Source organism: Plecotus auritus, assembly GCF_963455305.1.
Source record: "Plecotus auritus genome assembly, chromosome: 2".
Lineage (NCBI taxonomy): Eukaryota > Metazoa > Chordata > Mammalia > Chiroptera > Vespertilionidae > Plecotus > Plecotus auritus.
The window spans coordinates 169026863-169040661 of record NC_137771.1 but is presented as its reverse complement, the minus strand read 5'-3'; the positions used below and the strand labels follow the sequence as shown (position 1 = coordinate 169040661).

Genomic DNA, 13799 nt, shown 5'->3' with positions numbered 1-13799 from the left:
GCTCTCAGGAGCTAGAAAGCATGTGCCCAGAGGGACAACTGGGCACATGGTTCTTTTAACAGTTACCTTGGCCTCCTCAGAGAAAGAATGCCAATGGCAGATGTTGCCTTTCTCATTATTGGCTAAATCAGTGGTCGGCAAACTGCAGCTCTTGAGCCACATGCGGCTCTTTGGCCCCTTGAGTGTGGCTCTTCCACAAAATACCACGGCCTGGGCAAGTCTATTTTGAAGAAGAGGCGTTAGAATAAGTTTAAGTTTAAAAAATTTGGCTCTCAAAAGAAATTTCAGTCGTTGTACTGTTGATATTTGGCTCTGTTGACTAATGAGTTTGCCGACCACTGGGCTAAATATGACTTTGGGCAAGTCATTTTGGCTTTTCTGAGTCTTACTTTCCTCACCTACAAAAGAATAATACTCCAGACTAATATTTACTGAACACGTACTATATATACGCAGTATCCTAAGTACCTTATACATATCAACTAACTTACTATATATACACAGTATACTAAGTACCTTATACATATCAACTAATGTTATTCTCATAATAAATTTGTTTCATATCTCCATTTTTTTTCAGGTGAAGAAATTGAGACACATTAAATGACTTCCCAAGGTCATAAAGTTATTAGGTAGCAACTGGGATTTAAATCCAGTTAGTCTGGTTCTAGAGTCCAAACTCTTAACCATTTCACTATATACTACTACGTAGGTGTAGGAGTCAGAGTAGACAGTAGCTATTAAGTTGTCTATCCCTAGTTACAATAGGTTTACTAGTATAAAACTGAGGTTGAGAAAATGGACATATTTTAGAAGTAGGAGGTGGAGACATGTATAATGCTGTGGCAACACAAGAGGCCATAATAGAAAAAGGGTAGAAACGGAGTGACATCCAGATCTCCATGAAAGGCCTGTACTTTCCCGCCCATGGGACTTTCCATTGTTTTGTGTTTTTAATCAAGTTACATAGAATAAAATACACCCATTTTAAGAGTATAGTTCTGAGTTTTGGCAAATGTATTTGCCTGTGTAACTGCAACTACCATCACTCCCAAAGGCACCCTGATGTCCCTTCCAAATTAATCCCACCGCCGATCTCTTTTCTATCATTAGAGGTAGAATATCGTATAAATGGAATACACAGTATGTATTTGGTCTGAATATTTTCCATGTACCATAATGTTTTTGTGATTCATCTTCATTGTTGGGTGTGTTTGCCTTTGCAGTTTACATTTTCTCCAAGGAACAGATCCTTTCTACAAATCCTATCCAGCCTTCAAGGCCCAACTTGAATGATATCTTTTATTTTCTTCTTTACTTCAAACCCTAACCTGAATAGTGTTTCATCCTCACAGGAGGGGTATAAATAAAATCATATGAGTGTTGAATTTTTCGAGTTAAAAATTTCACCTTGTCCTCTAATAATCAATGATTTACCCACCCCCTCTACTCTTGGCATCACTTCCCAGCACAGAGGGACAGTGGCACAAGATGCACAAAGCACCCCATTCACATGGACTAAGAGGGAGAGTTCACACAGATAAGGATCCTATTGCTTCTTGCCCACTTCCTGTGCTAAGAGAGTAGGGAAAATCCTTGACCAATTCCCTTCTCTAACCTCAGCCTTATTTTCTGGCTTCATCTTTTGCATCTCCTTTGGCTCTCACCTCAATTCACTTCCCCTCTCCCAAACCCCAACAGCACCAATTCCTGGAAAGATCAGTTTTGTTTGGCTTGTTATTACTATGGTCCTGTCATCGTGCATGTCTGTTTTTTTGGTCTACTGAGTGGTTTGTGTATGGTGGAGGAAAGTAGGAAGCATGTCTTGTGCACAGTCATGCTGACTGAGGAAGAAGGCAATTCCATACTTACTTACATGATGTCCCATTCAAACTTGATTGTTGGGCATGTGCCCCAGGTTCTTCCAATCACAGCTTAGAATACCCTGGCCAGTGCTTGATTCAGGGTTGAACAATTCTCTGCAAAGGACTCTAGGTAGTGTTGTCAGGTCAAATCAACTAGACTGTTACTCATTCATTCCTTTATTCTACACATATTCAGGTGCCAGGTGTTCTGAAATATAGTGCTGAACAATACAAATGTGGTTCCTGCCCCCATGAAGCTTAGAGTAGTATAATGGGGGAATCACAGTGAAGAGAGAGCTGATGAGCAGCGTGAGGAAGGTGGGGGGTGGGGGAGGTCTCCGTGGAGGTCAGGAGGCAAATGTGTGTTGTATGCTCATAAATTATTACCTATTAGTATTACTTTTGAGGCATGTGAGTTAGTTGATTGATAAATTTTAGGGGTGGTGGTGGTGGAAATGGTCAACAAAAGAAAATTGTAATTGACCTAACTATTTCAGTCAACTGAAGAGCTGTGGAAGCTTAAGCTAAGTGTATAAATGGCAAAAATGAGGAAGAAAGAATGGTCAGAAAGTGTGTGTGTATTTGTGTATGTGTGGGTGGTGGTGGGGATATGACTTGAAAAAACTTTCAGGAGAAAGCATATTTTGAAAAAGAGTTAAAAGTTTGCTGTGGACAATCATAGACAACAACTATGGCTCTTTGGGTGTGGGATAGTATCTAAGCAAAAATTCTATGCCAAAAAGTAATTAGTGTTTTGTGGGAAGGTGCCAGAATGGTTGGCTTATAAGACAATTGAGAGAAGGTGGAATTCCAGGCTGAGATTCTTGGATTAGACTGTATAGATTGTATGGGTGACAGGTTTCCATGTAGGTCTTGTGTTTTTTTAATTTTAATTTTTATTTTTTATATTTCTTTATTGATTTCAGAGAGGAAGGGAGAAGGAGAGAGAGATAGAAACATCAATGATGAGAATCATTGATCAGCTGCCTCCTGCACGCCCCCACTGGGGATCGAGCCCGCAACCCAGGCATGTGCCCTTGGCCGGAATTAAACCCGGGACCCCCCAGTCCGCAGGCCGACGCTCTATCCACTGAGCCAAGCTGGCCAGGGCTCCATGTAGGTCTTAATAATGAGTGTGAATCATTGCTGGTCCATCTTCTGATAGACACATGGCCAAGATCTTAAATTCCAGAATGTCCACCCAACTGCCCGGAATCCTGAGGTTCAAAGGAGACTTACAGCACAGGACATTTTGGCCAGTGCCCACCTGTTATTCCTCTTTAGAGGTCTGGCCTTATTTTCCTGTTTCCTCTCCTGGATGAATTGCACCAGATTGTATGTGAGTCAGGAGGCCACATATTTACCTGTACTAGGGTCAGCTGAGGTGTCTGTGTAGAGAACACTTTATTTTGGCTGTTTTGCTTCTCTTTCCACCTTCTTTTCGTAATAGCATCCTGATTTAACCTGGAGGATCTATTCCCTGCCTTACTCTCAGTCTATGAAGTTCTAGCTTCAGGGATGAATATGTGGCCCTGGACTGGCCAATCAATGTGGATTTTGGGACTTCTACAGAAGATCCTGGGAAGTAAGGAGAGCTTAGCAGCAAGGATTTTATGAACCTGAAACTGTTGTTAATCCTGAGGATTAAGGAAGAGAGACATGGAGATGAAAGCATCTAGTTGTACTTCTGATTTTTTAAGTATTATGAGCTACTAATAATGTTCCTTCTTTTGTTTAAGCCTGTTGGTTTGTATTTTCTATAGCATGCCACTAAGAGTTCATATTTTGACTATAGCCTGATTCTTGGCTTTTTTCTCGTATATCCAAGCTTTGATCTTGACCATCTGGGTCTTCTATCCTTGTCTGGGAGAGGATTCACTGAAGAGCAGAATGTCAAAGTACCCACTGGAAGTGTCTTTCCCTTCAACCCCACCCTGGCTCTGCAGGCTTTCAAAAGCTGGGTTCCTCTTTCCAGGGGACATGCAAGGGAAGAGAGAAAAGACACTAGTATTTACTCAAAGATTGTCTATTTATTTCTTCTTCTTAAAACTCTACAACTTAGAGTCGTGGCTCTGAATTCTTTTTGGTCTTTGACCTTCATTAAAGCTCCTCTTTCTTTGACAGGATTGGGGACGGGGATGTGTGCAGTGCAAGGAAGGAAACTTTAAGGACCTCATAGAGATTAGAAACTTCAGCCAACAATGATGTCTGAGTGAGATATTTCCCACACAAGAACAACTAAAATCTTGCATGTCCTGACTCATTCTGCCAAGCTTCGACAGTCACTCCTTATCCCCTGAGAATCTCTTAAAATGAGTGACACAGGTTGTACATTCTTTGTGTCTCAGTATCTTTTCCAAAGGGTCTATGGTGATTTGGTTCTGTGTACAAAGCTACTTTACTGTTTTTTTCCTAATTGATTAATTAGCGACATATTGAAATCCTACTATAATAACCACCATCTAGCCCTAGTCGGTTTGGCTCAGTGGATAGAGCGTCGGCCTGCGAACTGAAAGGTCCCAGGTTCGATTCTGGTCAAGGGCACATGCCGGGTTGTGGGATCTATCTCCAGTGGGGGACTTGCAGGAGGCAGCCAATCCACCATTATTCTCTCTTATCATGGATGTTTCTATCTCTCTCTTCCTCTTCCTTCCTTTCTGAAATAAATAAAAATATATTAAAAAACACACACCAAATAACCACCATCTGTTTAGAATTTAGAATTTACAAATTGCTTTCACATACATCATCTCATTTCATCTTCAAAAGAACCTAGGGTGGTCCTGGCTGGTGTTGCTAAGTGGTTAGCATGTTGGCCCGAGCACCAAAGGGTCTCAGGTTGATTCATGGTCAAGAGCATGTATCTGGGTTGCAAGTTCAATCCCACCACCATCTAAAAATCAAGCTACATTTATCTATCAATGGACACCCAGGTTGCTTCCATATCTTGGCTATTATAAATAATGCTACAATGAGCATAGAAGTGCATATATCATTTTGAATTACTGTTTTTGTTTTCTTCAAATAAAGATGTCTTATATAATTATATATAATGGAATATTACTCAGCAATAAAAAGAATGAAATCTTGCCATTTGCAACAATATGGATGGACCTAGAGGACATTATGCAAAGTGAAATGAGTCAGGCAGCAAAGACAAATTAGTATGGTTTCACTTATATGTGGAATCTAAAAAACACATAAAACCAACCAATCAAAGACAATGCAATAGAAATGGACTCATAGAAACAGAGATCAAAATGATGGTTGTCAGAGGGGAGGCGAAGTGAGGGGATGGGTAAAAAAGTTAAGGGGAATATTGTCAATAATATTGTGGCAAGGTTACACAGGGACAGATTATTACTAGACTTAGTGTGGTGATCACATTGTAAGGTAGGTACATGTTGAATCACTATATTGTACACTTGAAACTAATATAATATTGTATACCAACTATACTTCAAAAAATACAAATCAAGATACATATGCAAGACATGAATAGCTATGCAAGATGTAAATCAGGTCAGACTTATCTTCATAAGTTCTATGAAATTAAAAGATTATGATGTCTCTCCTACATGTAATTTAAAAATGCAAAACTAGACTAAACCAGAATGAGTATTGGAATTCCACTTAAGTTCTGATTATTTTCTATTGTAACTATTTCAGTGCTTCTTTTTTGAAATATCCAATATCAAATCCTTTTAAGGCAAGCTTTATCTGTACCGTTGACTTGCTTGTGTCCTAAGCTTAAATGGTCTATTGGGTGGTTTAGTACATTATATTTTGAGTAATATAATGGCAAAGTGGTGACTATGCACAGTAACACTAGTTTTATGTCTGTTAGCATATGGAATGTAATAGATACTCAAAAAATACTTGTTACTCACAGCAGTATCTCTAAATTAAAGCATTAGAAAAATATCCTCCCCTCAGTACTAAATCTGTCCCAGGATATTAAAAACCTTTTAGGGGCCATACTGTAGATATTCTGAACCACTAGGCTAAAGGACAATTGAGCCAAGGCTTTAAACAGATAATCAAATTAAATTACTATCAATTTTTCAGAGTCAGTTACTCAGACATTTGTAAAGGCAATTTGAATCCAAAGTTACATTTAGTGACCTTATTAGGATCTTGTCGTTTTGCGGTAACAATTTTATCTGTCTTGCCCAGATCAGCTGAACTCTCCTTTATCACAGAGAACTGCTATCTAAGTGAAGGATGTACCTGCCAAGCCTCAACCTTCTTGATGTCAGCACAGGAACCGTTGGTGAAGAGCCCTTTCCCAGGTAAGCACGTGTATATATCTTGCAGGGCATGAGCAATGGAGTAGACGGCTAAGTAGACGTTGTAGGATATCCGTAAGTGTGTATAATCCATGTAAGGGGTCTCAACACTGCTAATGTTCTCATCCCCTGTACAGAGAGGTCGGAAGATAGTGGAGCTGTTGCTTATCCTGCCACCACTTTCTTCTTGACCTTTCAGGAAGGTGTCCATGGGTAATGGTCCTTTAGCACCTTCTTGGAGGTGGCAGTTAAATGTTTCTTCCCAAAACTCCTTGGCAAAACCATTGTGGGCAGATTTCCTGGGATGGACTTTCTGCAAGAATTCCCGGAAGCCTGGGATCTGCCCGGCCTTCAGACCAAATCCAATAGTGCCTCCGACCACATGGAAGTACTCCGGCATGGCGATCAGAGAAGAGCTGGCCCAGGCCTCGCTGGCCAGCCAGATCCTGCCCGTGATATTGCGCCGAACGATCTCCTTGATGAGGGGTTCAAGGTCTGGGCCACTAGAGAAGACGACAATGACTTTGGCTGTGGAATTCTGGATTACCTCTACTACCTGCTGGATCTCTTCCTCATCAGAGTACTGGGAGATGAGTTCACTGAAGTCAATGCAGATGTCCCTCTCCTCAGCTTCTTCTCGGAATTTCTCAATCCCTGGCCGGCCATAGTCATCATCAGCTGCAATGGTGCCCACCCAGTTCCAGCGGAAATACTCAATAATGTCTGCCATGGCGGTGGCCTGGTGCTCATCATTCGGGATGGTACGGAGGAAGGACTTGAACTGATTCTTATTGCTGAGGAGTCTGCTGGAGGAGGCATAACTGACCTGGAAAGAATACAGAACACAGAATGAATGAATGAATGAATGAATGAATGAATGGGGGAGATGCTAGGTGAGCCTCAAGGCTATGTGGAGGTGGCTTGTTGAGCATTTATTAATATAATTTATCAAATATGTTCTTCACTGTAGACACAATGAAAGGATGAGGACAAACAGAATCTCCAGTGTGAGCATCCAAGCACCTGTCAGTCAGTCTATTAGGGAGCATTCTAATTCGCAGGGGATGGGTCTTCACAATGCTACCCTCAAAAATGGGTCTGGCCATAAAGTCAGCTCAACAGTAGTAGGATCCATTTATTCTTTCACGGAGAGTGTTTATGCACTGTTCCATTGTTTCTCCTCACCTCCTCGGTACTGCCTCATTGGTTACACTATACCCATGTACACATCTTCTGCTTGTTGGGTCCAGGTTCTGATCTGAACATTTTAGCTCCCCCTTTACTGTGATGAACACTTTTTCCATGACTCACTTCTGAAAGGTATAGGTTCCCTTTGGGTTATGAATCTAAGTCTCTTCAGAGGAGCCCCAAGGGGTTCCCCTTTCCTAGTCTGCCTGGTTTCTCTCTTCCTGTCCATCTCTAGTCTCTAGCTATTCACTCTCTTTCCTCCCTCTTCTCCCCCTCTCCCTCCCCACAGTACTTTAGATAAAAGTACCCTTAATTGTAGTCATTTCCAAGAACTGTTTATCTTTTAAGCTCAATTAGCCATTAGGTCTATTAGGCTCAATTCCCCTGCACCACGATAACAATGATACACATTATTAAATATAGTCAGAAATTCATCCTTTCCCCTCCTGGCTTCTCAGTGAGTTCAGTCACCATCCAAAGCCCCTTCCTCTGTTCATTTCAGGTGATGGCCTAGGCCTATTGACAGGCTTTTAGGTGGGTCCCTGAAACCTAGAGAGGCTGAAAAGGAACCCTGGAAAGCTGCCTTGCTGTGTTTCCACTTTCTTAGACATAGCCCATTCTACATTTGAGCATGGGCAAGGGAGGGAGGAGGGCAACAAGGGAAGAAAGCCTTTTCTTCGATGGTAAAAGATCATTGCCTGCAGAAGTATCTGAATATCATGTAAAGCATTTGTTAGTACAGAGCTTCCCAACCCCCCCCCCACCCCCAACATTGTGACCAACACAGATAATGAGGTTAATGGAAGAGGCTGAGCAGCCCTGGTGGAGGGTGCTCTGACTTAGCCATCCAAAACTTTGAGGGGATCAATATCTTGGCGGGCTTTGGCCCACATGTAGCACTCCTGTGTGTCCTGGCTCACCAGTTAGGAAGTTCCAAGTTATTGGACCATTTCTTCTGAAGAACAAAGCATTTTTATACTTCATGGAATTTCTTCTAGGCAATGAGGGATGTTAATATCACTAGTTCTCCAGTTTTCTAGAGAGATTTTTAAATTTCTTAAAAATATGAAGTTAAAGAAATTTTGGAGAATGCCTTTTAAAATATTTGTCACCAACTAAAACAATTAATTTCCTATGTTCAGTGTTTTTAAAATGAATTTTTCTAAAATGTTCCTTCTTATCATTGAATCATTTCTATACCAAAATATAAAAGGCATTGGTCTATGAAAAACTGGACCAATTTTGCTAAAGGGCCGGCATATTTTTTAAATAAGAACTTTAAATTTGGAAGTTATAATATGAAATTGACAAAAAAATTGTTTTTGATCAGAATAAGCCCCTGCTTGCTGTACTATGGAAGTTAATGAGACAGATAGTGAGATTAAATAATTTGTTGAGATGCTCTATTTGCAGACCCAACCAATAGGCTTCTAAATCAGGATTTTGCAAATGAAAAACCTACTTGTGCATTTTTAAAATCCATTCATTAGTGCTTACTTCTTGATTTTTGAAATTTGGCCAAAAGGGTTTTAAAGGAATACAATTGAAAAACAAACATATCCCTCATGTATATGTTTCTCTTAAAGGATGCATTCATAACATTTGTCCAGTGTGGGGATAAACACCACTCTGTACTCCCTCCCCCTGCAAAACCCCTTAAAAACACACAGAATTTTTTTTTTTATTATTATAAGAGGGGAGAATTTTGTGGATGATTCACTAAACTGTTCTGACCACAACTTATTATGGTTAGAACAGGCTAGCTGGTCTGCTAGTTTCATCCACTTGGTGGCGTGAGTGGCACAGAAATACCACTGACCCCACCCTGCAGAGCTGTGGTTCCCAACTCTGCTGCACATAAAATTGCCTGGGGAACTTTCCAAACTCCCAGCACCCAAGCTGCATCTCATATCATCTCATGATTTCTGGGAAATAAGACCCAGGAATCAGTATTTTTAAAACTCTCCAGTGATTCCAACATGCATCCAGGGCAGAGAACCACTACTGTAGATACACTTACATTGGTTTGTCTGATAATCACTGTAGTCTTCTCAGCACTTCTAATATTCAAATTCAAGTTAACGTTATCTTTCATCCAAATCACAAAAAATTAAAATCTTTCCCTTCATGTTCTTTATTAATGACAATTACATCTTATACCAGCTGGACATGAGATAACAGCAATCTACTTTAACTGTGTATTGAAAATAATACCGCACCATATGTAAAATTTACAAGATACACATTTGCATTTTGTCCAACACATTCACTTTGTTAGATCATTTTAGCACAAAAGTTACAGAGCCAGGGTTTCCCCATGGGAAATACCTTTAATTCCCTGAAAGTAAGGATTCGGGAAATGATGATTAGACTTTCTCAGCTGTCACGTATATGTAAAGGGATAATGGCTATCACTCAGCAAAACAAGGACCTCACAACATAGAAATGTGAATTTATCAAAGGAATTTATAAATTTCAAATATTAGACATAAAAAAATTAAATTTGATTTAAAAAATGTGATTTATAATTTAATTAAAAATTGATATAAGGAATGTATCACAATTGAGCTGATTCTCCCACCCATGGACATTTAGGTTGTTTCCAATATTTCACTATTATAAAATGATGTCATAGATCTATAAATATTAGCATGAGAAAAGGTTTGCTGTATAGTATTAAGGGAGAAAAATTAGGTTATAAAATGACATTTAAAGTTTGCTGTCTTTTTTTTTTTGGTGAAAAAATATGCAACTTTGAACAAACATTTACCAAAGCACATGTTTCAGTCAATGTGCAATTCACTGAAAATACAGACATCTCCCCACCTAGGCTGACTTTCTACAGGGTGGAGATGCTTCTTCATATACACTCTATAAATAGATGTTGAATGGAATAGAATATTTTCCATTTCTAGAATGTGCAACCAAGTTCTTGTTTTGTGAGAAAATATGCTTTGCTTCTCTCTGAGCTAAATTTCCAACCAGATAGTTGAGAGGAAGAGATGTTTAAGGTAGAGTAGGATTAGGGACATATTTGGGGTTTGAACGGCTTGATTAACGCATATGGTCTCATTCCTTTTAGTAAAGGCAGAAGAAAGGACATTTACTAAAGGAATGGAGTGGAAAATAAAGAACTGAACATGTTGGGGTGGAGTTCTATGCAAGGTATACAAATAAATAAATAGAAGTTATATACAAAGTGTTACATAAGGTATATTTAAATACATTTTGGAAGACTTGTGAAGGTCTAGTTGATGTTGACATTGAGGGTCTCAAAAATCCCCAATGGTCATGATCCAATGTCCCAAGTAATTAAAAGAACTTTTGTGTCCATGTAAAGCCAGAGAGAGGAAAAGAGCAAACTATTTGGACAGCTAGTATGGCAGTCCCCCAAGCAGGTTCTCCTGAGCCCAGCCCACATTGCCCCATCTAAGAAGGCCCGGATACCTGGGGAATGTAGAAGAGCCCCAGCAGGTTTGCCACGGCTGTGGAGATGCCGGAGCCGGTCGCCCCCACCACAGCAATGGTAGAGGGGATGTGCTGTGAGCAGTTGCAGAACTCATCAAGGTTCAAAGAATCAATTTTGTTCTGTGCCACAAAACTCAGGGTGGCCTCCAAGGCTTTAGAAACGGTGTTGCAAGTGTCGAATATCCGGTATCCCAGTGTCATGTTGGGAAGAAGGGCCGGGCTGCTGTTTATTTCCTCTATGGCAAATATCATAGCTTGTAACCAGCGAAACCCCCGAAAATTATACCTGAAAGAAAGAAGAAATGGAATAAAATGGAAGGCTTTCTGGTCAACTACTTTAGAGTAAGGACTGGGCAAAGCGGGGTTGGCTCTGTTAATTTTTGGTTTCATGATGTTGGGTTCTTTGAGACTCAAGGTCCTCTCTGTAAATGGGGATAACATAGACCTCATAGGGTGGCTGGGAACAGGTGACAATTATGCACAGTTCTCAGCATGGTGCCTCACAGAGTTAGGGAATAATAAGAATGAAGACTGTTATTAGTAACAGAATTAATAATTTGTATCTGACTCACCCAGCAAAGAATTTGAGGTTCCTTGGTAATATAAAGATTTAAAAGGAAAAAGGACTTGGGAAAATAAAAATAGATTAGGATTTTAATATGTAGGAGCCCAAGAATAACCTCAGATTTGCAAACTCACAAATTTAGACCATGACAGTCCTGGAGGTCAAAGGGGAAAGGGAAATGAGTGGCCTCACTTTTGTAAATAAACAAATAAGCAAATATTATGCATAGGAAGGCTGTTCACAAACATTGGTTATTTCTGGGTGGTGGAATATGAGTTTTAAAATTGTGTGCTTTTGATTTATACTTCCTCTTTTTTAAAAAATGAGCATGGATTGCTTTTCAAAGGACATTGTTTTAAATAAAAATCAAGCAAATTAACACAGAGAAATAGGGTCAGTGACATAGTTTTATCCTCCAAAGGCTTGGTTCAAAGTCAAGGCTCCAAAAATGTGTTGAGTCAGTGTATCTGTGCCCAAAACAACTCTGCAGGTTCTCCCTTTACATTGTGGGCTGTACTACTTCAACTCTATGACAGGAGGTGAGAAATACAATCTCCACTATATTGTTTGGGGTACTAAAGGTCCTGATCTAACTTTTAATGTTTTCTCTTATCCATTTTCTTTATGTTTCTGTTATTTAATTATTTGTTTAAAATCTGCAAAGTTCTGAAGAGATATTATGGAATTTTTGATTACATAAAACATCTGTACTGTTAAGCTAATTTTGCTATCTTTCTTAATATAATACATATTATTTAATATCAAGCTTCTTGCTTGAATTAGGTATACATGTGGCACATGCACAACTCTGTCCACCAGGGTGCAGCAAAGGGGTTCCTGTCCACAAGTGTTATGTGAAGGTATAATCAGGATCAGTAAAATTCTGCACTTAGTTTCTCTGAATTCATAAGAAAAATGTGAGAATGTTATCTAATTTGTGAGCGCTCATTAGCACATAAACAAAAATTCAGTTTTTTCTTAGAATAATCCCACTTTTCATTTTCATTTTTCAGCTACTAGGAAGACCAAGGAAAAGTGCTGGATCACTTTTGGAAGTTGCAAATCTCAAAATGAAGGTGCTGTTCTCTCGTAGAAGATGGGTCAAGACTTGGGGTGCAGTAATGGTTTCTGATGTCCAGGTTAAGCAAGGTGATATACTTTTGGAAAAATTTCTTTAAAAAGTCAGGGTGGGAGGATAATAAATTTCAGCATGATTACCAATCACCATTTTTGAAAAGAGAAAATGAAGTTTGAAGAATTGTTTTGGGTTTGGTACAGCTTTTTTCCAACCACCCAGAAGAGAAGAGATTTTTGACTTGGCTTCTTCCCTTACCTGATACATTCCACAGACTCTGGCCTTGATTTTAGATCTTGATCTTTGGCTGCTACTCCAAAATGAATAGGAAAGAGTCCCCCAAGGATAATGTCCCCTTTCTTCTGAGCTCGCTGGTCAGGCCCATAGGCAGAAGTGTGCCAGGTAAATGCCAAGAGGATCACATAGCAGCTATAAAGCGCCATAGTTCTGCTTCCTCTCCAGGGGGAGAGACAAGAAGTGCTGAAGTTTGGGGGCCCCAAGAACTTTCCCCCTTGGTGCAGTTCACTCCTTGCGGCGGGGGCACATGCCTACAGAGTGATTAATAACAGAATGGAAATCGTGGTGTTTGAATTTCCATTTCTGCCGTTTCCATTGCAGACCAGTAAGGTGGATGGTCCTTGAATCTTTAGAAGCCACATCATGTAGGGACTGCTGTGATCCTTTCTAAGAGAAAAGAGAGACACAATGAAGTCAACTAAGCCTAAATCTCCATCTTGTTATGACGACTGCAACAGAGGTGGCTCGGAATTTCTATTTAGAGAAGCCGAAGGGTATCAGGGAAAGGCATGGCTCAGAATCTCATTTTTATAGCACTTCATATAAGATACAGCAAAGTTTAATTGCTCATGTAGGAGAAGGACTGTGTTCAGTTGTGAGGGCCACATTAAAAATATATTTTATTGATTTCAGAGAGGGGGAAGGAGAGATAGAAACATCAGTGATAAGAGAGAATCATTGATTGGCTGCCTCTTGCACACCCCACACTGGGGATCAAGCCTAAAACCCTGGCATGTGCCTTGCCTGGGAATGAAACCATGACCTCCTGGTTCATAGGTCGACACTCAACCACTGAGCCACACCAGCTAGGTGAGGGCCACATTTTAAAGAGGCCATTGATAAGCTAAGGCCTCCATTGATGTTGCTGCTGAATTTTATTCCATTTATTCGTCTGTGTAATTAATGCATAGGCAATTGGCAATTCCTTGAATAACAATAATACTACCTTATTCAGCACATATGTTCTTATCAGTCATATTTAAGTTTACATCTGACTTTAAATCAAACAAAAATGTCAGGAAGGCCAGTTATTCTTTCTTTATTTTGGTAGC

General features: G+C 39.9%; 1 protein-coding gene across 2 annotated transcripts in view; it reads right to left on the bottom strand.

Annotated features, from left to right (window-relative positions):
- CASR (calcium sensing receptor) overlaps nucleotides 1-12893 on the bottom strand; it is a gene marked incomplete at both ends in the record, with an annotated part of 29175 nt that extends 16282 nt beyond the window's left edge. For both annotated transcript variants that reach the window (XM_080655473.1, XM_080655474.1), the window contains 3 exons: nucleotides 6096-6980; nucleotides 10790-11096; nucleotides 12709-12893. In XM_080655473.1, coding sequence (XP_080511599.1) covers nucleotides 6096-6980; nucleotides 10790-11096; nucleotides 12709-12893 — 1377 coding nt within the window. The remainder of the gene's footprint in view (nucleotides 1-6095; nucleotides 6981-10789; nucleotides 11097-12708) is intronic.
- Between the last annotated feature and the right edge of the window lie 906 nt (nucleotides 12894-13799).